At 36.9% G+C, this 25,237-nt stretch overlaps 6 protein-coding genes and 1 pseudogene across 8 annotated transcripts; 6 read left to right on the plus strand and 1 right to left on the minus strand.

Moving 5' to 3' along the window:
• The first annotated feature begins 2,263 nt into the window (after nt 1–2,263).
• LOC104719047 (UDP-glycosyltransferase 75C1 pseudogene) lies at nt 2,264–3,920 on the plus strand (annotated as a pseudogene). The gene has a single exon (XR_015568849.1). The product of XR_015568849.1 is annotated as a UDP-glycosyltransferase 75C1 pseudogene (transcript).
• Nucleotides 3,921–3,945: 25 nt separating this feature from the next.
• LOC104719046 (uncharacterized protein At4g14100) lies at nt 3,946–5,748 on the minus strand. The gene is made up of 3 exons (XM_010436890.3): nt 5,309–5,748; nt 4,338–4,494; nt 3,946–4,243 (listed from the first exon to the last, which is right to left on the minus strand). Exons 1-3 carry the CDS (start codon nt 5,612–5,614, stop codon nt 4,086–4,088), a joined length of 621 nt encoding a protein of 206 aa, XP_010435192.1. The 5' UTR covers nt 5,615–5,748; the 3' UTR covers nt 3,946–4,085.
• Nucleotides 5,749–9,804: 4,056 nt separating this feature from the next.
• LOC104719048 (putative glucan endo-1,3-beta-glucosidase A6) lies at nt 9,805–11,814 on the plus strand. Its single transcript, XM_010436892.3, has 3 exons — nt 9,805–10,021; nt 10,136–11,491; nt 11,627–11,814. The coding sequence occupies exons 1-3, from the start codon at nt 9,976–9,978 to the stop codon at nt 11,662–11,664; spliced, it is 1,440 nt and encodes a 479-aa protein (XP_010435194.1). The 5' UTR covers nt 9,805–9,975; the 3' UTR covers nt 11,665–11,814.
• Nucleotides 11,815–12,431: 617 nt separating this feature from the next.
• Nucleotides 12,432–14,831, plus strand: LOC147936126 (long-chain-fatty-acid--[acyl-carrier-protein] ligase AEE15, chloroplastic-like). The gene is made up of 5 exons (XM_087468599.1): nt 12,432–12,599; nt 12,877–13,062; nt 13,552–13,666; nt 14,330–14,382; nt 14,553–14,831. The coding sequence occupies exons 1-5, from the start codon at nt 12,432–12,434 to the stop codon at nt 14,829–14,831; spliced, it is 801 nt and encodes a 266-aa protein (XP_087324725.1).
• Nucleotides 14,052–18,146, plus strand: LOC104719049 (long-chain-fatty-acid--[acyl-carrier-protein] ligase AEE15, chloroplastic). The gene is made up of 15 exons (XM_010436894.3): nt 14,052–14,139; nt 14,585–14,793; nt 14,874–14,983; nt 15,123–15,272; nt 15,454–15,521; nt 15,847–15,952; nt 16,046–16,204; nt 16,288–16,341; nt 16,420–16,500; nt 16,707–16,844; nt 17,115–17,274; nt 17,377–17,456; nt 17,554–17,669; nt 17,748–17,805; nt 17,896–18,146. The coding sequence occupies exons 3-15, from the start codon at nt 14,915–14,917 to the stop codon at nt 17,986–17,988; spliced, it is 1,332 nt and encodes a 443-aa protein (XP_010435196.2). The 5' UTR covers nt 14,052–14,139; nt 14,585–14,793; nt 14,874–14,914; the 3' UTR covers nt 17,989–18,146.
• A 63-nt stretch (nt 18,147–18,209) lies between these two features.
• LOC104719050 (pentatricopeptide repeat-containing protein At4g14050, mitochondrial-like) lies at nt 18,210–20,048 on the plus strand. 2 transcript variants are annotated; one of them, XM_019231166.2, is made up of 2 exons: nt 18,286–18,465; nt 18,549–20,048. In XM_019231166.2, exons 1-2 carry the CDS (start codon nt 18,286–18,288, stop codon nt 20,046–20,048), a joined length of 1,680 nt encoding a protein of 559 aa, XP_019086711.1. The 2 variants fall into 2 exon arrangements, with proteins under 2 accessions (XP_010435197.1, XP_019086711.1); XM_010436895.3 differs by having other exon boundaries at nt 18,210–20,048.
• Nucleotides 20,049–20,391: 343 nt separating this feature from the next.
• Nucleotides 20,392–22,815, plus strand: LOC104719052 (selenium-binding protein 2). The gene is made up of 6 exons (XM_010436897.3): nt 20,392–20,844; nt 20,970–21,165; nt 21,255–21,714; nt 21,809–21,916; nt 21,992–22,264; nt 22,344–22,815. Exons 1-6 carry the CDS (start codon nt 20,700–20,702, stop codon nt 22,623–22,625), a joined length of 1,464 nt encoding a protein of 487 aa, XP_010435199.1. The 5' UTR covers nt 20,392–20,699; the 3' UTR covers nt 22,626–22,815.
• The last annotated feature ends 2,422 nt before the right edge of the window (nt 22,816–25,237 follow it).

Consider the following 25,237-nt stretch of genomic DNA (forward strand, 5'->3'; position numbering starts at 1 on the left):
CAGCCAACCATGTTATAAAAGCAAAATTTGGTGTGGCTTGGGAAGACACCACACCCCTTTTGCCCATTAATTTAGTATTGATTTCAAAATTAACAATGGGCTGCTAACATTCTCTAAGCCATGCAAATGATGTGCTTAGTTGTTTACTCTATTTATTTTTTTTATTCAATTATATCTGTTTAAGTGCTTAAAGTTTGTAATATCAAAATCTTAATTTGTCTCTACGTTTAATTATCAACATACACAAAAAAGTATGTTTAAAGGAACAAACATTTCAAGATAATTGAATTATAATAAGGATAACAAACATACAAAAATCCAATCAATGATATGATCTAATCAGATATGTTGTGTGGAGGGTGAGAAGTGATAAACAGAGTCACAGACTGAGCCAAATTTTTCTACTTGCCGCCATTACTCATCGGTCGTCACAATACTTCTCTCATCCACCAATCTTGGAAGACATAGACAAACAGTGTACTGTTACAGACAAGACAGTGTATTGTTATTGTTTTGATGCTTTGTGTTCTCAATGATTTAACTTCAGCAGGCCCGGTCATACGGTAAGGGCCGTGTAAGGCACAGGAAGCAAGATCTATAGGCCATATTATTTTTATTAATTTAATGAGACTACATATATTGTTTTTTCGGTGAAATGATGACTGATGAGTAAATTAGATAGTAAATTGTTTAGTTGAGGTTAAGGTTCGAATTCGAACCTTGTTGTTATTTTTACCTTATCACTGCTCTGCTCCAACATGTCTCTTAGAACACCTCCATTCAATAACTTTTTGGGTATCTTTACATTTTTACAAGAACTAAGAAAACAAAAAAAAAAAAACAAAAAATGTCTACCTAGAGGTTATCTTTTTAGTCAAGTATTACGTCAGTATTTTTTTTTGCCCTCATTATTATTAGTATTATTACTAGGAGGATCACAATGTCACGGAAGAAGTATTTTTAAAAAAAGTAAAATTAAATTTCAAATTTAGAATTATATATTATAAAATTATTTGAGAATTAATAAATAGTTTGAAAATATATGCTAAGTATAATATTAAAAATTATCTCAAAAGAAGAAAGATAATAAGTAAAGCTAAAACTACATAAATATTAAACATATATAATTGTATAATAAAAACAAACAACAATCACAATGAAAACTTATAATAAAAAGTCTTATGACAAAAAGACTCAACTCTAATTTAAAATTTCTTAAATAAAGTCATAATAAATCGAGACAACCTTGTAAATTCTTTTATATGTATTTGAAGTATAAGATGTTTTATGAAAAATTATAGTAAAGAGTAACAAGCATCATAGTATATTAGTATATATTTATTGATATTTATATTATTAATAAACAAATATTATGAAGAAGTGATCCATGAGAATATCAAACGAAAGATAATAATAAGCAAATGCAAATTTCTGATAAAATAATTTTAAAAATGAAATAAATTTTATCTTAAGTGAAAATTTATCAACCAATAATTATAATAAAAATAAAAACTTCTAAAAATAAAAAATAGTTAAATCTTAAAAAGCACATATTCTACGAAGGGTTACGATAAATAAACGCAAATGTAAATTATATAATTAACCTTGATTAATTTCTATATTAATATAATCATTTCTAAAAAAATTAGTTACATTATAGAAGAATATTGGATATTGGATATTAAAATTCATATTATTTAGATTCATTATGAAACTAAAAATTTGTGTAAGCGAACAATGATTTGTTAGAGCACTCTCATCGCATATACTACTGGTGTCTTTAGTTCTTTTTTTAATATAAATATAAGACATGCTTGAGGAGAGGGAAGAAAAAAATGTCTTATGCAAGCCATTTAAAGACATCATTTTAGATCCTTTAGTCTTAGGTGTCACTTTCCTATTGGTTTTCTATTATATTAGAATTTTTAATTTAATTTTTGATTCTGACTTATACTGTCCTATTGGTATCACCGATAAACATGCCCTTCGTTATCTAAGAAGAGAAAATTATAGATAAACATTTAGATAAATATTTATATATAGACCAAAATAAAATTTAAAAGATAAAAATTTAGATAAACATAACTATTCAAAAAGTTGTGAATAATATATGGTGAAACGACACAACTACACACAATGAACAGAAATGTGATTTAAAAAAAAATAAAGAACATCACTGTACAATGAAGAGACACAATATATGTTTTCTCAAAATAAATATAAAAAATATTTAGTGATGAAAAATCGTAACTGTAGTTGGTATTTGTTTTGTTCAAAGCCTTCAATGGCTCTATATATACAATTTTATGTCTATATAAAATTGTATGACATAAAATTTCATGTGCATGGCACATTTTTTTACCTAGGTCTAATTATATTTTCGGTGTAATTTTTAGCTATTTATAAAAGCTCGAGTGTGTTCCATGTTTACTTCAAACTTGAAAATCCTCAAAACACTAAAATGCCAACTTCCGGTAATGGTTGCCCTCGTCATCCTCACTACTTGCTTGTAACTTTCCCGGCTCAAGGTCACATAAACCCGGCGCTCCAACTAGCCAACCGTCTCATCCACCACGGCGCAACCGTCACATACTCCACCGCCATCTCAGCTCACCGTCGTATGGGCGAGCCACCTTCCACAAAAGGCTTGTCCTTCGCCTGGTTCACTGATGGATTCGACGACGGTGTTAAGTCCTCCAAAGACCAGAAGATCTACATGTCCGAACTCAAACGCTTCGGTTCGAACGGCCTCAGCGACATCATCAGAGCCAATCTTGACGCCAGTACAGAGCCTATCACAGGCGTAATCTACTCTGTTCTCGTCCCTTGGGCTGCCACTGTAGCGCGTAAGTTTCACCTCCCGACTACACTTCTCTGGGTCGAACCAGCCACTGTACTAGACATCTACTACTACTACTTCAACACCTCTTACAAACACCTCTTCGACACTGATCCGATCAAACTACCGAAACTGCCACTGATCACCACCGGAGACCTCCCCTCGTTTCTTCAACCGTCGAAGGCATTACCATCCGCTCTTGTGACACTAAAAGAACACATCGAAGCTCTCGAGTCGGAACCAAACCCTAAGATTCTTGTGAACACTTTCTCTGCTTTAGAACACGATGCTTTAACCTCCGTTGAGAAACTCAGAATGATTCCAATCGGACCTTTAGTTTCCTCCTCCTCCGACGGTAAAACCGATCTTTTCAAATCTTCCGACGAGGATTACACGAAATGGCTAGACTCAAATCTTGATAAGTCCGTGGTTTACGTATCATTGGGAACTCATGCGGAAGATTTGCCGGAGAAGCACATGGAGGCGCTTACTCACGGCGTGTTAGCCACAAACCGACCGTTTCTGTGGATCGTGAGGGAGAAAAATCAAGAAGAAAAGAATCGGTTTCTTGAAATGATCAGAGGAGTTGAGCGAGGCTTGGTGGTGGATTGGTGTTCTCAGACGGCGGTTTTAGCGCATCGTTCGGTGGGGTGTTTTGTGACTCATTGCGGTTGGAACTCGACGTTGGAGAGTTTAGGGAGTGGTGTTCCTGTGGTTGCGTTTCCGCAGTTTGCTGATCAGTGTACGACGTCGAAGCTTGTGGAGGATGCGTGGAGGATCGGAGTGAAAGTGAAGGTAGAGGAGGATGGACACGTGGCTGGGGAGGAGGTGAGACGGTGTTTGGAGAGGGTGATGAGTGAGGGCGAAGAGGCGGAGGAGATGAGAGAGTGTGCGGCGAAGTGGATGAAGCTGGCTGTTGATGCGGCCGTTGAAGGTGGACCGTCGGATTTGAATCTTAAGGGTTTTGTGGAAGAGTATGGGTTTTAAGTTGTTTTTGCTTTAAAAGGTTCGTGAATCGTGGTAATAATTTGTTTAAGTTTGCTTTAAAAGACATCAACAAAGTTGTATGAACCCGACCCAACTCACTCGTATCATAGTCAAAGCAATGCGGACCATGAACATCTTTTTGAATTATTAGGTTTTTTACACAAACTCTAAGGTCTCCTCCGTAGATGATTTATTCACTCTTGTGCTCTTCCTGATTGATCCTCTAGAAAGAAAAGAAAAAAGGTCTCGTTTATTAACATTACATTGCAGCCTTTTCTTTGTATCCTCTAAATTCTCTCAAAGCTCCCTTTGTTGATAAACCCTTCTTCTCTTTGTTGAAACAATAAACCGGTGCTTGCCATTTCTCATCCTCTAGGACCGCACCAACCTCAAATGTCATTATATGAGCCTCCCTCCCTGCAACAATTTTTCCACTCAGTTCAGATGATTTTTTTGCTTAGAAATAAAACCGAGGTTTCTTGCTAAGTAGAGAATGGCATGGTGATATCACCTGTATAGAAGATCCATTGCACGGGTCTCTTGGTTGCAACATCCTCATAGTACCATATAAAGTCTACCTTCTCCCACTCATTGCAGAGAAACCCACTCACATTTTTTTGACCTAGATACTTGGCTCCATCTAGCCAGTTTGGACGCAGGATTCCAACCTTATGACATCATGAAATTCCAAGCCTATATATTCAGCATAGTTACTATTTACAAAAGCATTACAGGTTCATACAAGACCATTCTCGGTAAACCTTGACTATTATGAAAACCAAACAATCAAGTCTTAGTAGATATGTAAAGTCACGCAGCACCCTCATCTCCTGATCCTACAGGTTTCTACTCTACCAAAGTCCTCTTGGAAACCAAGAGACCCGGTCCTGCACACTACTACTACCAAATCCTAATCTCTCTATCCTGGTTATTACACTCACCAGAGTGATTAGCTAACTTCTGATGAGATGAGAGTTATTGATACAAAGCACAAAGTTAACAATCATAACTGCACAGTGCCTGCTACACTTAACAAGGAAATGCCACAAATACTGGTATTTAGTAAAACGAATGACCAAGTTAGAGTGAAGTAGTAAGAAACAAGAGAGAACTTCGAAATAAATCTGCAGCGAGCTCCATTTTGATCAACTGATGATTTGTGAAATCACCTGACTTTATCCAAAACCTAGAATTCTCTCCTTAGTTATTTCAACTTCCTACTCAAAAAGAAAAAAAGAAACTCAAACCTCTCAAAGAGTATATCCTAATCAGACACTATAGTAACTTTACAATCTTCCTCCATTGTTGCTTAAAATTGGAGCAATCTCTGGTTTTCTAACTCTCATTTTCCCAGTAAAATCACACAAATCAAGAAAAAAACTGACCAAATCCATCATCCATATTCGAATTTGTTCCTATTCTACAGCCAAAAGGTATTCTGAGATCTACGACCGAGTCGTAACAAAAAAAAAAAATACAAACCTCGAGCTGAGCTGAGCGGCAAGATTTTGATTCGTCGAGCGTGTAGACAAAGGATGTACCGTTGTTCCATTCAAGGTCGTAGGTAATGCCGCCGAGCTGCTCCTGGATGATATTGAAATTACGACCGTTGGTCCAGTCGTACCAAAGGTCAATCATCGAGAGATCGCCGGAGTAGTTCATAAACATTAACGCGTGGAACTGGTGTGGCCATGGCGTCGGTACCGGCTCATCGGCGGTGGTGATTTCAACGCCGGCGGTTAAAACGATGAAGATGACGATTAGTATCAGTGGTCGTCTAAAAGCCATCTGTCTCAGGTTTTGGTTGTTACTGCCGGCGATAACTACTTATTTTTATTAAATACTCTATGCTTTTTTTTTTGGAGTAACAAAAATACTATTATTTTGTTAATATGATACTCTAAAATAGTTTAGAGGTACTTGTAGTTAATGGTGAATTGATCTATATATATATTGTTAGCGGTTGTAGTTAGGGTTTTGTACAAACTCTTGATTCGCAAGTTAAGAATATACATTTTACGATTTGGTTAGTTATAATTTAGGACTGAATGATATGACATATTCTTATTATGATTCTCAGTTAATATTATTGGATTAATAGTGTACATTTAAAACTAATAAGATTTTACCAAATATGTAATCGTTTAATAAATGCAAATTACATATTTCTTAAGATGTATTTATCTCGAATTAGTTGCTATATTATTGTAACACCCATGAACCAAAACTCTGCGCTTTGGGGGTGGGTGTCGATCGACACCCATGTTGATGTCGGTCGACACCACTTATTTCTGGTTCGACCAGATTGTTTTAATTATTGATTTGGACCGGTTTGGTTTAAGGAAACCATTGGACCAAGGTTTAAAAAGGAGAAAACGACCTAGGGTCGTGTTTTTGTTGTCTCACGCCGCTTTGAGAGAAAAGAAAAGAGACAAAACTGTTCTTGAGGTTCTAGAGGGAGATTGTGAGATTTAAAGGCTTTGTGGGTGAGATCTTGCTGTGGGAGTGAGGATCTAAGGCTAGGAACGTGTGGGAAGCTTGCTGAGAGTGTGGATTCATTCATTGTTGGTCAAAAACTTCCTGCAAAGGGTGAGTGCATGACCATGACTAATCTAAGCCTTTGATTTCCTTGTTCTTGCTTGTTTGTTGTTGTTTTGTGTGTTTTCTTGCTGGGGATTGGATTATACAGGTTCCTAATGATGTTTCCGGCATGAGTTTTGAGTATTGGATGATTTGGAGGAGATTGGGAAGCGAGATTCGACTCTCGGCTTCGTGCGGATCACAGTTGCAGGTGGGTGTCGGTCGACACCAGCAAGAATGGGCATCGATCGACACTGTGGGATAGTGTCGGTCGACACCAATGCCAGTGTCGGTCGACACTAGGCTGGTGTCGGTCGACACCTCCCTTCCAGCGAGACGATGTTCGTTTCCTGGTTTGTATGTTTTGTTTGTTGTTTGTTTGGAACATTGGAATCATTGTTGCTTGTGTGTATAGCCCAGTAGATGGGAGGATTGCCTCACTGAGTGTTTATCAAATACTTATGCATCTTAATTTGTGTTTGTGGTGCAGGTAAATGCAAAGTGTGATCGTGGAATCAAGGCAATGAAGAGGAGGATGTTCTAGGGACTCGATTGGTTGTTGTCTGACATTGTTAGGTTGCTAGAGTTGGGTCTTTAGAACTTGCTAGGTTGCCGGTTCCTTGTTCCTTGTTGTTTGACATTGGAATGGTTATGTCTGGATATTGGTTATTCATTAATATTGAATATTTATTGGATATTGGTTTTTGTTATTCCGCTATTGGTTGTGATTGTGGTTAGGTGGCTAGTGGGTATGAGTTTGTATTATTTATTATTTATTAAAAAAAACGGGCCAGGTCGTTTCAATTATAGGGATGTGATTAAGAAGATGTGATAACATAATTTGTGTTGTCAATTTTTTTGTCAAACTCGACCCTATAAATTTGGCATACAAATTAGATCTTTCCTAAGATACAATGGACAATAATTGACAATAAGTGGCATTAATTGGATGTAAATAAATATGCTATTGATTAAAAATGGGCCCAAAATATTCGGCAATCTTAAGGAGGATCCGGATAATTGAATCAGTTATAATTTTAGTTAAAAACTCCGACCTGAAGTTGGTAAAAAGTGATGGCATCATATTGTACTCCAAAAATGTATTCCGAACTCTATATGTGGATATACTTGTTTGGTTACAAATATAGTAAGACAATTTTTAAAATATATATCCGTTTATAAAAATTCAAATCACATCATATGCTGAAAAAAAATTAAAATTTTATTAACTTTATATATTAAATAGTAATTAAAATAATAAAATATAAAATTAAATAAAAGTGAAAGGAAAATTAAATTTCAATCTAACATATTGATTTAAATTAGGTAGATAGATTTTAGGAAATTAATATTATCAAATAAGGAAATAATTTTGTTTGGTTGTAAGAATTGTAGAGAATTTAGCAGGCGACTTGTTTAGATACAAAAATAAGAGAGGGTGGCACAAAAATGTACTCCAAAAATGTTAAGATAGATATATGGTTTATATTTATGGACAATTTTTGGGTTCACCCATAGGGGTGAACCCTTCTTATTCACCCCCTCTTAGTTTAGGAAACAAATTATTGGTTAAGGAAACAAATTCTATATATCAATTAATTTTAAAATTATTAATTCTAAACATTATATTATAGTTTAAATTATAACATCTAAACCCAAATCATTCTTTTTATAAACCTAAATTAAAATATAATTTTTTAAATTGTAAAATCTAAATCCTACCCACTATTTTATAAACCCAAACCGACATATAATTTTGCTTAATTTTAAAATCTAAACCCTAACCAATCTTTTGTAAACCTAAACCGACATATAATTACGTTTAATTGTAAAATCTAAACCCTAAACTCTAACCACTCTTTTGTAAACTCAAACCGACATATAATTTCATTTAATTGTAAAATCTAAACCCTAAACGCTAGCCCCTCTTTTGTAAACCCAAACCGACATATAATTTTGTATAATTGTAAAAACTAAACCCTAACCACATTTTTGTAAACCCAAACCGACATATGATTTAGTTTAATTGTAAAATCTAAACTCTAAGTATTTTTCTTATTTTATAAACCTAAACCAACATAATTTCCTTAATAAAAAATCTACAGAATTGGTTTCCTTAACTTGTTTTGTCTTTTTATTATAATTTTGATTTATTTTATAAATATGATATGACATGGCAATTTGTTGTATTTTGATTGGTTAATTAAGAGGGGGTGAATAAGAGTGGTTCACCCCTAGGGGTGCACCGAAGATTTTTTCTATATTTAAATAAATTTTATCCAATGTAAATTAAGAAAGGATGGTATTTTGTTGCTAGCCATCTACTAGCTCTTTGTTGTGGCTCTTTTGAGTTGTGGTTTTGGGCTCTAGACATAGTAGTGGATTCGTCTTCAGCTGTTTTCTTGCGAGAAGATCACCAATTTTGATTTTGTAGATGGTTAAAGTTGGGTCGACGAGGGTCCGCGTGTAAGAGCTGTTAGTCTTTTTTGGCTTGTCTAAGGTCAAATCTCAAGATTATCTTCTTTGTCCCTAGTTTGGCTCACCTTCTTTTGACTGTTTTTGTACGACTGGATGGTTGTGGCTTCTGTTTCTCTAATATCGTTCGAGCTTGCTTTCGTTCTTGCCGGTGCTGATGATGGTTTGTCGACAGTGTGCTATCATGGTTTATAGCACTTCCGGTCTAATTGGTACTCTCCAGCGTTTACAAGTTTTATGGGAAGGCTTAGTGAGTTTCTTTCTTGATCAACTAGGGAGTTTTAGTGCTTTGGTTTTTGTTTATTTCTTAGTGACATTTGTTTCTAGGTTGTTAGTCTTTGTATCCTTGTTTCCGGAAGTGTAACTTGCTAGCTTATGCTTTCTTTGTTTGGACTTGGTCTTAAATGATTTGGATGTTTTCACCTTTTTGTAGTCAACAGATGTAATGTGTTCAGTTTCTAATATAAATTCTGATGACAAAAAATAAAAATAAAATTAAGGAAGGATCTGAATTGTTATTTGTTTCGGTTGAGACGAACAAATCCGTCGGCGATTATGATGTTTCTTATTTACGATTCATAAATTATGTTTGTAGTGGTGTGTATTAAAAAAAAAACTATAAATCATTTATACAAATAAAGTTGGTACATAGCTATTTGTTGTCCATCCTAAAAATATAGGACTAAACTGTTGATGGATTTGTCCATCCTATCTACCGTAACTATTTGAATCCTAAAAGTTCATTAGTCTTCTCAGCTCAAATATCATTATTGAAGTATTTTCTCAATCTACAATTACCAATACGAATACGTATAGCATCCTCAATTTTGACAACTATATGTATTTTGGGGAAAGAGTTATTGGTTCAATTTGAACCATCCAACCAACAATCTTTTTAAAACCATAGCACAAAAGAACTATGAGATTTGAAAAGAAATCAAAAGGCCGAACAAAAAAAAGCTTTTCATGCATGACTTAATAAACCTACACCATACTCCTACTTATAAACACCACATCACCAATTCCACACCCATTCCCATCTTAAAAATCACAATCTGATCATCACCAACACATTGCAAACAAAACGCAAAGACATGACTCTTCTTGCTTTTTTTCTCCTCACCCTCCTTGTCTTTTCAGGTAACTCATCTTCTCCGTTTATGCATAACGCTTTCAACTCAACAAGTTTTGCCTCATGTTTACATTTTCTATATGTAATATCCCATGTTGAACATGATTTGCTCTGTTTGACAGGTTCATGTTGCTCCGCGCTTAGGTTTCAAAGGCACAAGTACTACTTTCAAAGGAAAACAATGCTAGATTTAGCCAGCAAGATTGGTATCAACTACGGAAGACAAGGAAACAACCTCCCATCTCCATACCAATCCATCAACTTCATCAAATCTATCAAAGCCGGTCATGTCAAACTCTACGACGCTGATCCAGAGAGTCTCACACTCCTCTCTCGAACCAATCTATACGTAACCATAACCGTACCTAACCACCAAATCACCTCACTCAGCTCCAACCAAACCACAGCCGATGAATGGGTCAGAACCAATATCCTCCCTTACTATCCACAAACACAAATTCGCTTTGTCCTCGTCGGGAACGAAGTCCTTAACTACAACTACGGGAACATCTCGGCGAATCTTGTACCGGCGATGCGCAAAATCGTGAACTCTCTCAGATTTCGTGGGATTCACAACATCAAAGTCGGGACACCTCTAGCTATGGATTCTCTACGATCATCGTTTCCTCCTTCTAACGGAACATTCCGGGAAGAAATCGCCGGACCGGTGATACTACCGTTGCTGAAGTTTCTCAACGGAACAAACTCTTACTTCTTCATCAATGTTCATCCTTACTTCCGCTGGTCAAGAAACCCCATGAACTCCACTTTGGACTATGCTCTGTTCCAAGGAAACTCCACTTATACCGACCCTCAAACCGGTTTGGTTTACCGTAATCTTCTAGACCAAATGTTGGATTCCGTTCTCTTCGCGATGACCAAGCTCGGTTACCCACACATCCGCCTCGCAATCTCCGAAACCGGATGGCCTAATTCAGGTGACATAGACGAGACCGGAGCCAACATCCTCAACGCGGCTACATATAACCGGAATCTGATCAAAAAAATGACCGCAAGTCCACCAATCGGTACGCCATCTAGACCCGGTTTACCAATACCGACATTTGTTTTTTCTCTGTTCAACGAAAACCAAAAACCCGGTTCGGGAACACAGAGACATTGGGGAATTATGCATCCCGACGGTCAACCAATCTACGACATAGATTTCACCGGTCAAAGACCCTTAACCGGTTTCAACCCGTTGCCTAAACCGACGAACAACGTTCCATACAAAGGCCAAGTGTGGTGCGTACCGGTGGAAGGAGCTAACGAGGCTGAGCTTGAGGATACTTTGAGAACTGCTTGTGGCAGAAGCAACACCACTTGTGCGGCTTTGGCTCCGGGAAGAGAATGTTACGAACCGGTCTCAGTTTATTGGCACGCAAGCTACGCGATTAGTTCGTACTGGGCTCAGTTCCGCAACCAAAACGTTCGATGTTACTTTAATGGACTAGCTCATGAAACCACGACCAACCCTGGTAATAAGCCCCCTTCTTTGTTCTTTTCAGATACTGGACCAAAATAACCTTTTCGTATAGTCACGATTCACGTGGCAGAGTATGAGTACTTCTGGAATGTATAGTAATTAACAAAACTTTGTTCTTCTTTTACAGGCAATGATCGTTGCAAGTTTCCGAGCGTTACACTGTGAGGATTGAGGAGGAGGAAGACTGATTAAAGCTGGATTACTTATATTGTTCTTTATCTTTGTTGTACCTTTTCTGCTTCATGTTTCACGATGTTGAGAAAAAACAAAATCAAAATAATTAATATATAGTAGCCTTTTTTTTTTCCTTACAAAGCTGATGATGATTATTACATTTCTCTAGGTTAACAAATTAAAATATTAGTTTCAAAAAAAAAAAATAATAAATTAAAATATTCACATTTCTGTATCTTTACTTTACTCTAAAGCTGCAAGCAATCCAGAACCTTTGACTGTAACGTAAAAACACCAAATACAAAAATCAAATTAGCGAAAAGAATGAATGTGAAATAACGTGGTTGGATTTGGATTCACGATCATCACCAAACAATTCGTTCAGAATTAAAATAATGTCGCATACAATTCATGTGATTGCATTGCATTATAAATACACCAAAGTTTTCATACAACGTATAGACGAGCAAATAAAATAAAAATAAATACACCAAATAAAATTAAATTTTGGAAGAAAATATAATAATATTAATAAAAAAAATCTCGTCCGTTGGAAAAAGCCATGGTCGTAAGGATCGAGTCCATTACCAGTGACGACAAGGACATGGTTGGGTCACTTTTGTATCTTATTTAGCTTCGATCTCTCACTATCTCTCAGTTCCATGTCCTTTTTATTAAGGTCCCCGTCTTCATCTTATCTGCAAATGCAACTTCATCTGAAACCTGATTATTCCTTCTTCATTGCGTCTGCCTCGATGATGGCGTCGACCTCTTTGGGACCTTCGACGCTACTATCTTACGCCTCTTCTTCTTCTTCTCGTCAATTTCATGATTTTGGGTTCAGATTGATTTCGAGTCACGAGGGTGTTCGAGTTCCCTCGTTCCGGCGATTTAGGATTCACTGCGAGTCCAAGGCGAGTTCAAAAGTATTCAGCTTTTGTTTTATCTTAACAATTCTGTTCTCGCTTTTTGGGGTTTTGGAACTGAATACGAAAACTCTTCACCTTAATTTCGAAAGTAAACATTATTATATGTTTTTGAGATCATTCCTATTAGTTTAGAAAAGTTATTAAAATTGTTATCCTTTTTTCATGTTCAATGCAAAGTTTGTAGCTTTTTGTTGATTCAATGGGTCCCAAGTCCCCACTGTCCTCTAGATGAAACAAGGCCTTGGATTTGAATCTTTTGATATGTATGATTCAGGAAAAAGAAGTGAGGACGTCTTCGCCAGTCCTTGAAAGCTCGTCACTGTCCGGAGATTCTGCTTTGCGTTCTAATGAATGGAAGGCTGTTCCGGATATTTGGAGATCATCTGCAGATAAGTATGGTGATAGAGTTGCATTGGTGGATCCTTATCATGATCCTCCTTTGAAACTGACCTACAAACAGGTAGGTTCCTTACTAATGCTTCTTTTCATCAATATTGTTGCAAAGAAGAAAAAGGAGAGGCCATTCCTTCACATTTTCCACCCCAGCAATTTTATTTATTTATTTATTTAGTAGCTATTTATTAAGGCAAGCAGGGTCCAGTCACTTTAAATAACATAAAAATATTCTAGTATGTTCCTAGATGGCTAGATATCATCCAGTTTTTGGTACTGTTAAGCAAAATATGTTGACTACTGTGTGTGAGGATGGATATAGCAAATTCAATTCTTAGTAGATTGTTAAAATGATGGTGTTGAAGGAAGAGTAGCTAGTTGATATGCTTGTTCTGTTCCTAATGATGATCCAAATTCTGGATCTTTTGAAGAACCAGTTGATGCTTTTCTAGTGCTATTAGTTGGGCATTCCCATTGGTGTAGTTCTGTTCCCAGCGATTCAGATATTAATTATTTATTAAAAACTGAAGCCTTTTTTTGCTTACTTAACTTTTAGGTGGAACAAGAAATTTTGGACTTTGCCGAGGGCTTAAGAGTTGTTGGAATGAAAGCAAATGAGAAGATTGGACTTTTTGCGGATAACTCCTGCAGATGGCTTGTTTCAGATCAAGGTATGTGGTTGATGATATGGAAATGGAACACACTAGGGCCTCCCTAGTAGGGGGATTGATTTCATTAAATATTTGCATCATCACCAAGCTGTGCTTGCCTTACATATATTATATAACTATCAAACAAAAGTCTTTCGAGCTACGTTTGAGATGTTACTGATCTTTTTCTTTTTTTCCTTCTAAGTTTCTAGTTCGTCACACATCCAATCACCATATATTTATCCTTCCTCTCTGTCAAGCTGTAGGGCTTTTGTATACGCTTAGCTATTTAAACTGCACTTCTTGCCTTCTTGCTACAATAGTTCTAATAATATACACTGCTTTTTCATATCTCCTTCTCTCACACAATTATTTGTATCTTTGTCTGTTTATTACTTTCTGCCAGGTATAATGGCCACATGAGCAGTCAATGTTGTCAGAGGATCTAGGTCCTCGGTTGAAGAGTTACTGCAGATATACCGTCATTCTGAAAGGTATGCCAACAGTTTCCGTACTTATTAGCATACCTATTACTAATAAGTTAATAGTTGGCTTTCATATAAACACAAGGATTTTTATCACTGTATACTGACCTCATTTTTTTACCGTTTGTTTCATCATCTTGTGTATTTTGTTATAATGAAATAGTTCTATAATGAATCAGTTTTAGTTCTATGTCTTCAGATGCATCTAATGATGCTGTTGAGTCTACGAGCAGTATGCATGGTTTAGGTGTAGTAGTTCTCATCAAAACAGCTTCTTGATTTCTCATTCATCTTATTCCATCACTCTCCTGTAAAAATCATAACTATTCAAAAAGATTCTTGGATGGCAAAACAGATCTTTCGTCCCTCCATATACTTGTGTCTCTTCAACTACATATGCCATATTTGTTTTTGCAATACAGAGATCAAGAATTTCAAGTGATCTGTATTGCAGTGTAGCCCTTGTTGTGGATAATCCTGAGTTTTTCAACCGCATTGCTGAGACATTTACTTCCAAGGCATCTCTGAGATTTTTGATACTTCTCTGGGGTGAGAAATCATCATTGGTCACACAGGGGTTGCAGGTTCCAGTTTACAGTTATGCAGAAATTAAAAGCCTAGGACAGGAAAGGCGTGCAAAATTGTCAGGATCTAAGGATACCAGTACGTTGAGATTCTATGTTTTTCTCTTAAGGCCCTAATAGAATAATCTCCTCCTGATGCTAACAAACTGATGACTGCAGGTAACTATAATTTCATCAATTCAGATGATATAGCCGCAATTATGTATACCAGTGGTACCACGGGAAATCCGAAAGGCGTTACGCTTACACATCGGAATCTTTTACACCAGGTTGAAGCTAATAGGCACAATACTTTTTTGCAAGCGTTCTTTGGTGATTCTGTCTCTTTTATATATCAAGTTTTCCTTTTTTACTTTCTGGAAACAATAGGTTTTGAGAATCTTTAATGTTTTCTTAAACACTTTCCAGATAAAGCATTTATCCAAATATGTACCTGCTCAAGCTGGCGATAGATTTCTAAGCATGCTGCCATCATGGCATGCCTATGAACGTGCTAGTGAATACTTCATATTCACCTGTGGGATTGAGCAAATGTATACTTCTATAAGATACTTAAAGGTTATTCTCATCATCTGTTAAGTCAGTATCTTTTGCAATCATCGTACTTATATTGAGTTGTGTTGGTCCCCTGTTTGTGTGATACTTCACTAACATTCCGAGATGATTCACCTTAATGTTTTTCTTAACGTTTGATCCGTTTGGCTCCAATTCATTTTTACATTGTTTTCTTTTGGCACAGGATGATCTAAAGCGGTACCAACCAAACTATATTGTTTCCGTTCCGTTGGTATATGAGACACTTTACAGGTTTGTCATTACATTAAACTTAAAAGTTTGCACAATACTCATATTCTATTGATGATGGACTCTATACATAGTTAATACTGAAGTGCTGTATGTATTTGTTTCAATAAGTCATAAATTCATCTCTCACAGCTAAGAGAATTTTAGTTAATCTTGTTTCTGGGCAAGCCTGGTGAAGTACACTCCTAATGAGTGTTCTGCTCAATCGTTCCATATTTCTGAAGAATAGTCCATCATCTCAATCATTAACTACTCAGAATTTTCATTATGTGTTGGTTGCTAAACAATTTTTCACTCTTTTTTTTTGTTTCCTCTTTGAGCTCTTCAGTGGGATTCAAAAGCAAATTTCTTCAAGTTCTGCTGCCCGAAAACTTCTAGCACTTACATTGATCAGAGTCAGTATGGCATATATGGAGATGAAAAGGATATATGAGGTTCATGAACATGATGCCCTCTTGACCGTATAGTTTGTTTTAACCTGTTTGTGGTTCCTGAAGTTTTGATATGGTCTTTGGTCTGGTTTACAGGGTATGTGTCTGACAAAAGAGCAAAAGCCTCCAATGTATATTGTTGCTTTGGTGGATTGGTTGTGGGCAAGAGTAATCGCGGCCTTATTGTGGCCATTACATATGTTGGCCAAAATGCTTATCTACAAGAAAATACATGCGTCTATTGGAATATCGAAGGTAGTGCACGGATTCTATTTTCTATCTTGTATCGTTAGCTTTATATTTATGGTGAAATACTGATACGATATTGGTTTCCACAGGCTGGTATTAGCGGAGGTGGTAGTTTACCCATTCATGTTGATAAGTTTTTTGAGGTTAAGCCATCTATAATTTCTCTTTGTTTGGCATTGAAAGTTTCGATATCTAAAAGACTTAGTTCCGAAATTATGCAGGCCATCGGGGTGACTCTACAAAATGGTTATGGTTTGACAGAGACCTCGCCTGTTGTGTGTGCACGGACGCTTAGCTATAATGTAAGTCGTTCCTGCTTCCATATCCTTATTTGTTTTGAACTCACAATGCTTTAAAGTTTCCTTTTGAGTGTTTGCAAAAAAAAGATGGTATCATTTCTGAAATGCTCTTACCAAAGTTCTAATAACTGTTATTTCTTTTGATCCATCGTTTGCCTTTTTCTACGACTTTAACCGTATTTCGTTTGTCTCTTTTGTTGTTGTCAAAGGTTCTTGGATCAGCTGGGCATCCAATGCATGGTACAGAATTCAAAATTGTAGATCCTGAGACTAATAATGTACTCCCTCCTGGTTCAAAAGGCATTATCAAAGTCAGAGGTCCACAGGTTATGAAGGGTTATTATAAGGTAGTGTTGTACTTTTAGCTTACTTAATCATAATATTACTACTGTGAAGTTGTGAAAAAGGTGACAGAAAAACACTCGTTTCTTCTGAATAACCTGCTAATAAGCATATATATATAGCTTCCTAGCTTTGTCATAATGCATATTTCTCTTGCGTCCTCAAATTTAAGTTTGTTGCCTGACTCATCATCAAGCAAACATCTAAGTAAGGGTTTTTGCATTGATGATTAAATTTGGGTTTAACTCATCTTTGTGTTGGTGTGTGCTTTTCAGAATCCATTGACGACAAAGCAAGTTCTAAATGAGAGTGGATGGTTCAATACAGGAGATACGGGTTGGATTGCTCCCCATCACTCAATAGGGCGGAGTCGCCGCTGTGGAGGTGTCATTGTTCTTGAAGGCCGTGCGAAGGACACAATTGTACTATCCACAGGTATAATCCAAGTCACAAACATGTTCAAATGCATAAATGAACCCAAAATCGATTAGACAAGAGAAATCGGTCCTTAAATTGATAACATCATCGTTGTTATAGGTGAAAATGTGGAACCATTGGAGATTGAAGAAGCCGCCATGAGAAGCAGTTTGATTGATCAAATCCTTGTTATTGGACAGGTTCTTGAATTATCTTAAAGAATGTTACAAACATGACAAATCTTAGTATCGATGATTCGTTTATCTTTCGTTATTCGAATTGACTTCTCTTTCACAGGATCGACGCCGCCTTGGAGCCATCATTATCCCAAACAAAGAGGAAGCACAAAGAGTAGATCCTGAAATACCCGAAGAAAAACTAAAGAGCTTGATCTACCAAGAACTGAGGAAATGGTAATAACTACTTCTTAAACTAATTAGAGCTAAAACTAATTAGAGCTTATCTTTACTATGTTTCAAACAATGTTACAGGACATCAGAATGTTCGTTTCAAGTCGGACCGGTCTTGATCATCGACGAGTCCTTCACGGTAATCCTCTCTTATTGATATTTTGGCTTATTAAGGACCCAAAAAGATCCAAAACCTCATGAAGAAAACTGTTTTATGACAACATTGCAGATAGACAACGGCTTGATGACACCAACGATGAAGATTAGACGGGACAAGGTCGAGGCTAAATACAAAGACGAGATTGATCAACTCTACAATTAAGACATTCGTATTTTAGTCTTGTTCCTGTTGTTAATATTAGTTAAATCATACCCAAAAAAAAAAATTATTAGCTGAACTTTTAATTAGCAAGAAAAAAAAAAATTGTAATATTAATGTTGTTTTCAAGTTTTCTTTTCAATTCTTCATATTTAAACTAATTAGGATATTAGTAAAGCGACAACATAATCTATTGAAACCATAAAGCGACCAACAGCTAATGAATGCTTATTCCTCACTATCTTCATCAGCTCCAGCTCTGCGCGAGGAATCGAACCTTAACCACTGGCAAAGTCCTCCATGCCCACATCGTCAAGCTCGGGATCGATCAATGTTGCCCTTTGGCCAACACTCTTGTCAATGTCTACGGAAAATGCGGCGCTGCTTATCATGCTCTCCAGTTGTTCGACGAAATGCCTCACAGAGACCACATCGCCTGGGCTTCAGTTCTCACAGCTCTTAATCAAGCGAATCTCTCTGGTAAGACTCTCTCAGTGTTTTCTTCAGTGGGTTTGAGGGATGGGCTGCGACCGGATGGTTTTGTGTTCTCGGCACTTGTTAAGGCTTGTGCTAACTTAGGATCTATTGAGCTTGGAAAGCAAGTTCATTGCCATTTTATAGTCTCTGAGTATTCGAATGACGATGTTGTTAAGTCTTCACTTGTTGATATGTATGCTAAATGTGGATTGGTCGATAGTGCTAAAGCAGTTTTCGATTCTATAAGAGTGAAAAACACCATTTCATGGACTGCCATGGTATCTGGATATGCTAAAAGCGGAAGAAAGGAAGAAGCTTTGAAGCTTTTTAGGGAGTTACCAGTCAAGAATTTGTATTCTTGGACTGCATTGATCTCTGGTTTTGTACAGAGTGGGAAAGGGCTTGAGGCTTTTTCTATATTCACTGAAATGAGGAGAGAAAGAGTTGACATTTTGGATCCGTTGGTCCTCTCGAGCATTGTTGGCGCTTGTGCTAATCTGGCAGCTTCGATAGCGGGGAGGCAGGTTCACGGGTTGGTTATAGCTCTAGGATTTGATTCTTGTGTGTTTATTAGTAACGCCCTTATCGATATGTATGCTAAATGCAGTGATGTTATAGCTGCAAAGGGTATATTTAGTAGAATGCGCCACAGAGATGTAGTTTCATGGACATCGCTTATAGTTGGAATGGCTCAGCATGGGCAAGCTGAGAAGGCATTAGCAGTGTATGATGACATGGTTACTCACGGTGTAAAGCCCAATGAGGTCACATTTGTTGGGTTGATATATGCGTGTAGCCATGTCGGTTTTGTAGCGAAAGGCCGTGCGCTTTTCCAATCAATGACCAAGGAATATGAAATTCGTCCATCACTGCAGCATTATACATGTTTATTGGATCTTTTTGGTCGATCTGGCCTCCTTGATGAGGCTGAGAACTTAATACATACAATGCCGTTTCCTCCAGATGAACCAACTTGGGCTGCTTTACTTAGCGCTTGTAAGCGCCAGGGACAAGGTGAGATGGGTGTAAGAATCGCTGATCATCTTGTAAGCTGCTTTAAACCGAAAGATCCATCAACTTATATACTTTTATCAAACATCTATGCAAGTGCTTCTTTATGGGGAAAAGTATCAGAAGCAAGAAGGAAACTAGGAGATATGGAAGTCAGGAAAGATCCAGGGTACAGTAGTGTCGAAGTCAGGAAAGAAACCGAAGTTTTTTATGCAGGAGAAACATCTCATCCTCTAAAAGAAGACATATTTAGATTGCTTAAGAAGTTAGAGGAAGAAATGAGAAGAAGAAATGGTTATGTTCCTGATACGAGTTGGATCCTACACGATATGGATGACCAAGAAAAAGAGAAGCTATTGTTTTGGCACAGTGAACGATCCGCTGTTGCATACGGATTGCTCAAGGCTGTTCCGGGAACTCCTATACGGATTGTGAAAAATCTAAGGGTTTGTGGAGATTGTCATGTTGTTCTGAAACATATAAGTGAGATTACAGAAAGAGAGATTATAGTTAGAGATGCAACTAGATATCATCATTTTAAGGGAGGGAAATGTTCCTGCAATGACTTCTGGTAACTGGTAAGTCCTTAGCTTCTCTGTTGTAACACTTTGTATTTGAAATTTGCTAAGATTTTTTTAGAATTGCGTATAGTGATGAATGATGACGGTCACGCAACATCGAGTTGTATCTATCTTCAGTAAAGAACAAGAAGATGGGCCAGTTCACTTCACATGCATTATAGATAAACAACAAAAGTGTCACTATTTAATCGTACTTACTGACCACTCACGATTTTAGTAACGTTTTTATTCTAACTTTACTCATCAACTCATAATACAATAACAACACGTGCATGGACTTACGCTAAGAAATGAATAATAGAATGACATAAATAGATAATTTAAAACACATCCAGATATACTTTGGTAGTTTGGTTAGTAACTTAGTACTTACAAAAAGCTGCATAAATCTGTTTAGATTCCTTAATGTACAACTAAACCCTTTTAGCAAAAAGTAGAATTATTTAAAGAATATTATTTCTAGTCACATGCTTTATATAGAGAGTAGAGACATATGCAATGGAAACAAATAGATAACCAAGACACGTCAACATCACTCTTATAGCCAAAAGCTTCTCGTACTCATAGATCATTTGTATTCTTTCGTTTGAGATAAACTCAGAGACGTGTAGCTTCACTACTTCCACATACTCAATAGAGAAAGAGATGGCTACCGAAACCGTATTGGCGACGGCAGTGAGCAACGGGGGAAGCAAAATATGCTGCAAGTCTGGTCCAGGTTACGCGACGCCTCTCGCCGCCATGGCTGGTCCACGGGAAAAGCTCATCTACGTCACCGCCCTCTACTCTGGTTCACATTTCATTATACCATCTTCTACCTATTATTATTCAATACTATTTTTGGACTGAACTGAATCTTTCTCTGGTTCCTCTGTATTCTGATACCTTTTGTTTTGTTTGAGTGGGGGTAACTAGGAACGGGGCGAGACAAACCGGACTACTTGGCAACGGTGGATGTGGATCCAAGTTCACCTACTTATTCAAGTGTCATTCACAGATTGAAAATGCCTTATGTGGGAGATGAGCTTCACCACACTGGTTGGAACTCTTGCAGCTCTTGCCATGGTGATGCTTCTGCTGATAGACGTTACCTTGTCTTGCCAGGCTTAATGTAAGATCTTTGCATTGATGAATCCTCTCATCACATTTCTAGATGATGAATTGACAAAATTTGTGTTTCTTTCTTGATTTTGAATGAAGATCTGGTCGCATTTATGCAATCGACACAAAGACCGATCCAAAGGCTCCCTCTCTGTATAAGGTTGTAGAGCCTAAAGAGATTGCTGAGAAGACAGGATTAGCATTTCCACACACGTCTCACTGCCTCGCCTCGGGGGATATGTTGGTGTCTTGCCTTGGGGATAGAGAAGGAAACGCTAAAGGAAATGGGTTTCTCCTTCTTGACTCTGACTTCAATGTGAAAAGCAGGTGGGATAAACCAGGAAATAGTCCTTTGTTTGGATATGATTTCTGGTACCAACCTCGGTTCAAGACAATGATCAGCACTTCTTGGGGAGCACCTAAAGCTTTCTCCAAAGGTTTTGATCTCCAGCACGTTGCTGATGGATTGTACGGAAGTCATTTACATGTTTATAGTTGGCCTGAAGGTGAAATGAAGCAAGTTATTGACCTTGGAAATACTGGACTCTTACCTCTTGAGGTAACACTATAACATAAGTGTGACGATCTGTGTTAGTATTTAGTAACCAAGAATGTAATCTAATCTTCTTGTTGTTGCTGTTATGTGGTTGCAGATTAGGTTCTTGCATGATCCGTCTAAAGATACAGGGTATGTTGGGAGTGCCTTGTCGAGTAATATGATTAGATTTTTCAAGAACAGTGATGATACATGGAGTCATGAGGCAAGTGAAGTTTCTTAATGTTCTTTTTTTTTCTTTCTGTTTTTTCAAATCTATGATTAACTGGTCTTGTTTCAGGTGGTTATATCAGTAAAACCGTTGAAGGTCGAAAACTGGATTCTTCCAGAGATGCCGGGGCTTATTACGGACTTCTTGATCTCACTCGATGATCGGTTTTTCTACTTTGTGAACTGGCTTCATGGAGATGTTCGTCAGTACAACATAGAAGACCCTAAAAACCCTGTCTTAACCGGACAGATTTGGGTCGGAGGATTACTACAAAAGGGTAGTCCTTATAAGGCTGTTGGAGAAGATGGTAACACTTACCAATTCGATGTTCCTCAGATCAAGGTTTGTACCAAACACTAATATCTTTGGAACGTTTAACCAAATTTTACATTCTTTTGACCACTGTTTGTTGTGATTTCAGGGGAAATCTCTAAGAGCAGGACCACAGATGATCCAACTGAGCCTCGATGGGAAACGATTGTATGCGACGAACTCGCTGTTCAGCGCATGGGACCGTCAGTTTTACCCGGAAATCATGGAGAAAGGCTCACACATAATCCAAATCGATGTTGACACAGACAAAGGTGGTCTCACCATAAACCCTGACTTCTTTGTAGACTTTGGTGATGAACCAGACGGTCCTGCACTTGCTCATGAAATGAGATATCCCGGAGGAGACTGCACTTCCGATATCTGGATTTGAATAATTTGGCTTCTCTCAAAGAGTGAAGCTGGCTGGATTTGTGTGATTCACTGTTGTTATGTTTCAATATAGTGTGTTGTAATAAATAAGGGCATCTCCATTGGTTGGACTCTTATTTTGAAGTTCTTATATTTTTTATTAACTAAAAAGTATATTTTTACAAATTAAGAGTTTTTGTTGTTGAATAAAATTATAGTACTCCAATAGTAGACTCTTATTAGGGTTCTTATTTTTGAAAAAAAAGTTATTTTTATAATATAATTAATTTAAGTAGAACAATTAATTTAAATATTTAAACAATTAAGATTTTATTAAAATAGAAAATTATTGCATTTCATAAACTTTTAAACATTCAAAACATAAAAGCATATTAAAATAGAAGTAGAAATCATAAATGGAGAAAAAGATTAGTTGTAATCTTGATTTGTGCCAAACTTTTGCCAAATATTCTCAACCAAATCATCCTTCAATTGTTGATGTTTTTGTTGATTACGAATTTCCTTCCGCTTGCTCAGCATGGTCATCAAATTGCTGACATTTGATGATATATCAGTTGAAACTGTGGAGTCCACTTGTGAAGTTCTGTTTGCTTCCACTTGTGCGAATTCTGTTGGATCAAACGGCATGTACCCATCTCGTTCGTCTTCTACTATCATATTGTGAAGTATGATACACGCTCTCATTATCTTTCCAATTGTTTCCTTATCATGGATAAGAGCCGGGTTTTTTACTATGGCAAAGCGAGCTTGCAAGACTCCAAAAGCACGCTCGACATCTTTACGGACAGCTTCTTGCCATGTAGCAAACAAGGATGCCTTTGGACATTGTGGAATCTGAATAGATTGGATAAAAGTAGCCCATTTCGGATAAATACCATCGGTGAGATAGTAAGCCAAATTATACTCCCGGCCGTTGAGAATGTAATTAACTTTCGGAGCATGACCTTGTAATATATCATCAAAAACTGGAGAGCGGTCAAGGACATTGATATCGTTTAATGTACCTCGAGGTCCGAAAAACGCGTGCCATATCCACAGATCTTGTGACGCTACAGCCTCTAAAACAATGGTTGGCTTTCCGGATCCACATGTGTATTGACCTTTCCATGCGGTCGGGCAATTCTTCCACTCCCAATGCATACAATCAATGCTTCCTATCATCCCGGGAAATCCTCGTAGCTCTCCAATATCGAGTAAACGTTGAAGATCCTCTGGGGTGGGTCTCCTTAGATACTCATCTCCAAATAAATTTATGACTCCTTCAACAAAATTTTCCAAGCATTGAATTGCAGTGGTTTCAGAAAGCCAGAGATATTCATCAAGTGCATCAGCTGCACAACCATATGCCATCATACGAATTGCTGCTGTACACTTTTGTAGTGCAGAGAGACCGAATCTTTCGGTAGCATCTCTTCTTTGTTGAAAATATGGAATTTCATTGGAGAGTCGATCAGTAATACGCATGAACAACGGCTTGTTCATTCTAAATCGACGGCGAAAAAGTAGCGGAGGGTATGTTGCATTTTCACTAAAATAATCGTTCCACAATAGAGTGTGTCCTTCTTCACGCCGTCTTTCTTTGAAATTGGAGCTTTTTGACGAGCACCAGGAGGAATTGTAAGATTTTGATAGACTTGATTGGTTATTTGATCGCTAATCTGATTGCTAATTTGATTGCAAAGTTGATCAATAGAATCATCTAGCATATCATCAAAATTATTTCTAGAAGAAGATGCCATTTTTGAGAGATAAGAAAAAAGGATAAAAAAAAAAGAGTGTTTGATTTGTGAGAATATTGTAAATTGATCGTGATAAATATTGTATGAAAATGTGTAGCTTATATAGAACATTTTGTGGTGTACATGCAGTTGCAAATGTGTGGTATACACAAGTGGTCGAAAAAAGTAGGGTAAGTTTACAAGAAAACAAATAAAGGGCAGTGTACTTGCTTTAAATTTGTGGTAAAGGGTACAAATAAACAAAGAAAGAAAAAAGAGAGAGCTGTCCTTGCTAAAATTGTATGGTAAATGTCACAAATAAACAAACAGAGCAAACTATCATTTGTTTTAAACAAAACCAGAAAAATGGAGAGCTGTCCTTTGGATTTCTTGGCAAAGTCTTGTAGTTTTGATCTTGAAAGAAATCATCTGCAATATCTTGGTCTTCATCACTCTTAACCCGCATTGAGTACTTTCCATAGTCCCTGAGTCAATGCCATCAAGAAAAAATCAATGAACATATATATATACACTGATACTATCTCAGTGATGATGATCTTTGGATTAGAGACAAACCTTTTTTGAAAACTCAGTCAAGATCAGAAGAACACAAAGAAGTGATTACTTTCACTCATATAAACATAGAAGTGATTACTTCTCATTTCATTAAACATTAAACCGATTACATATAAGTGATTACTTTCACTCATATAAACAAAAAGCATTCAACCGATTACATATAAGTTCACTAATAGAAACAAAAACATTCAACCGATTTACTAAATTGATAAACATTTTATTTTGAAAACATTTCATCTATGAGCTTTTTCTTTAAAGCCATATCTGTTTCACTAAGTGGCTCTGCTTTTGCTAGTAGACTCTCAAGCATGATATG

The sequence above is a fragment of the Camelina sativa genome, chromosome 10, assembly GCF_030686135.1.
Source record: "Camelina sativa cultivar CO46 ecotype springtype chromosome 10, ASM3068613v1".
Classification (NCBI taxonomy): domain Eukaryota; kingdom Viridiplantae; phylum Streptophyta; class Magnoliopsida; order Brassicales; family Brassicaceae; genus Camelina; species Camelina sativa.

What these genes read in the sequence shown, in the direction of transcription:
- LOC104719048 (XM_010436892.3), top strand. Translation starts at nt 9,976, where the DNA reads ATGACTCTTCTTGCTTTTTTTCTCCTCACCCTCCTTGTCTTTTCAG. An exon ending in CACCCTCCTTGTCTTTTCAG is followed by an intron (nt 10,022 to 10,135) that starts GTAACTCATCTT and finishes TCTGTTTGACAG; the next exon opens with GTTCATGTTGCTCCGCGCTT. An exon ending in TGAAACCACGACCAACCCTG is followed by an intron (nt 11,492 to 11,626) that starts GTAATAAGCCCC and finishes CTTCTTTTACAG; the next exon opens with GCAATGATCGTTGCAAGTTT.
- LOC104719052 (XM_010436897.3), top strand. Translation starts at nt 20,700, where the DNA reads ATGGCTACCGAAACCGTATTGGCGACGGCAGTGAGCAACGGGGGAAGC. An exon ending in CTGGACTCTTACCTCTTGAG is followed by an intron (nt 21,715 to 21,808) that starts GTAACACTATAA and finishes ATGTGGTTGCAG; the next exon opens with ATTAGGTTCTTGCATGATCC. An exon ending in ATGATACATGGAGTCATGAG is followed by an intron (nt 21,917 to 21,991) that starts GCAAGTGAAGTT and finishes GTCTTGTTTCAG; the next exon opens with GTGGTTATATCAGTAAAACC.
- LOC147936126 (XM_087468599.1), top strand. Translation starts at nt 12,432, where the DNA reads ATGGCGTCGACCTCTTTGGGACCTTCGACGCTACTATCTTACGCCTCT. An exon ending in TGAAACTGACCTACAAACAG is followed by an intron (nt 13,063 to 13,551) that starts GTAGGTTCCTTA and finishes CTTAACTTTTAG; the next exon opens with GTGGAACAAGAAATTTTGGA. An exon ending in ATGGCTTGTTTCAGATCAAG is followed by an intron (nt 13,667 to 14,329) that starts GTATGTGGTTGA and finishes CTATGTCTTCAG; the next exon opens with ATGCATCTAATGATGCTGTT.
- LOC104719050 (XM_010436895.3), top strand. Translation starts at nt 18,210, where the DNA reads ATGCTTATTCCTCACTATCTTCATCAGCTCCAGCTCTGCGCGAGGAAT.
- LOC104719049 (XM_010436894.3), top strand. Translation starts at nt 14,915, where the DNA reads ATGTATACCAGTGGTACCACGGGAAATCCGAAAGGCGTTACGCTTACA. An exon ending in ATGTTGATAAGTTTTTTGAG is followed by an intron (nt 16,342 to 16,419) that starts GTTAAGCCATCT and finishes GAAATTATGCAG; the next exon opens with GCCATCGGGGTGACTCTACA. An exon ending in CACAATTGTACTATCCACAG is followed by an intron (nt 17,275 to 17,376) that starts GTATAATCCAAG and finishes TCGTTGTTATAG; the next exon opens with GTGAAAATGTGGAACCATTG.
- LOC104719046 (XM_010436890.3), bottom strand. Translation starts at nt 5,614, where the DNA reads ATGGCTTTTAGACGACCACTGATACTAATCGTCATCTTCATCGTTTTA. An exon ending in GCCGCTCAGCTCAGCTCGAG is followed by an intron (nt 4,495 to 5,308) that starts GTTTGTATTTTT and finishes TGATGTCATAAG; the next exon opens with GTTGGAATCCTGCGTCCAAA. An exon ending in GCAATGGATCTTCTATACAG is followed by an intron (nt 4,244 to 4,337) that starts GTGATATCACCA and finishes AAATTGTTGCAG; the next exon opens with GGAGGGAGGCTCATATAATG.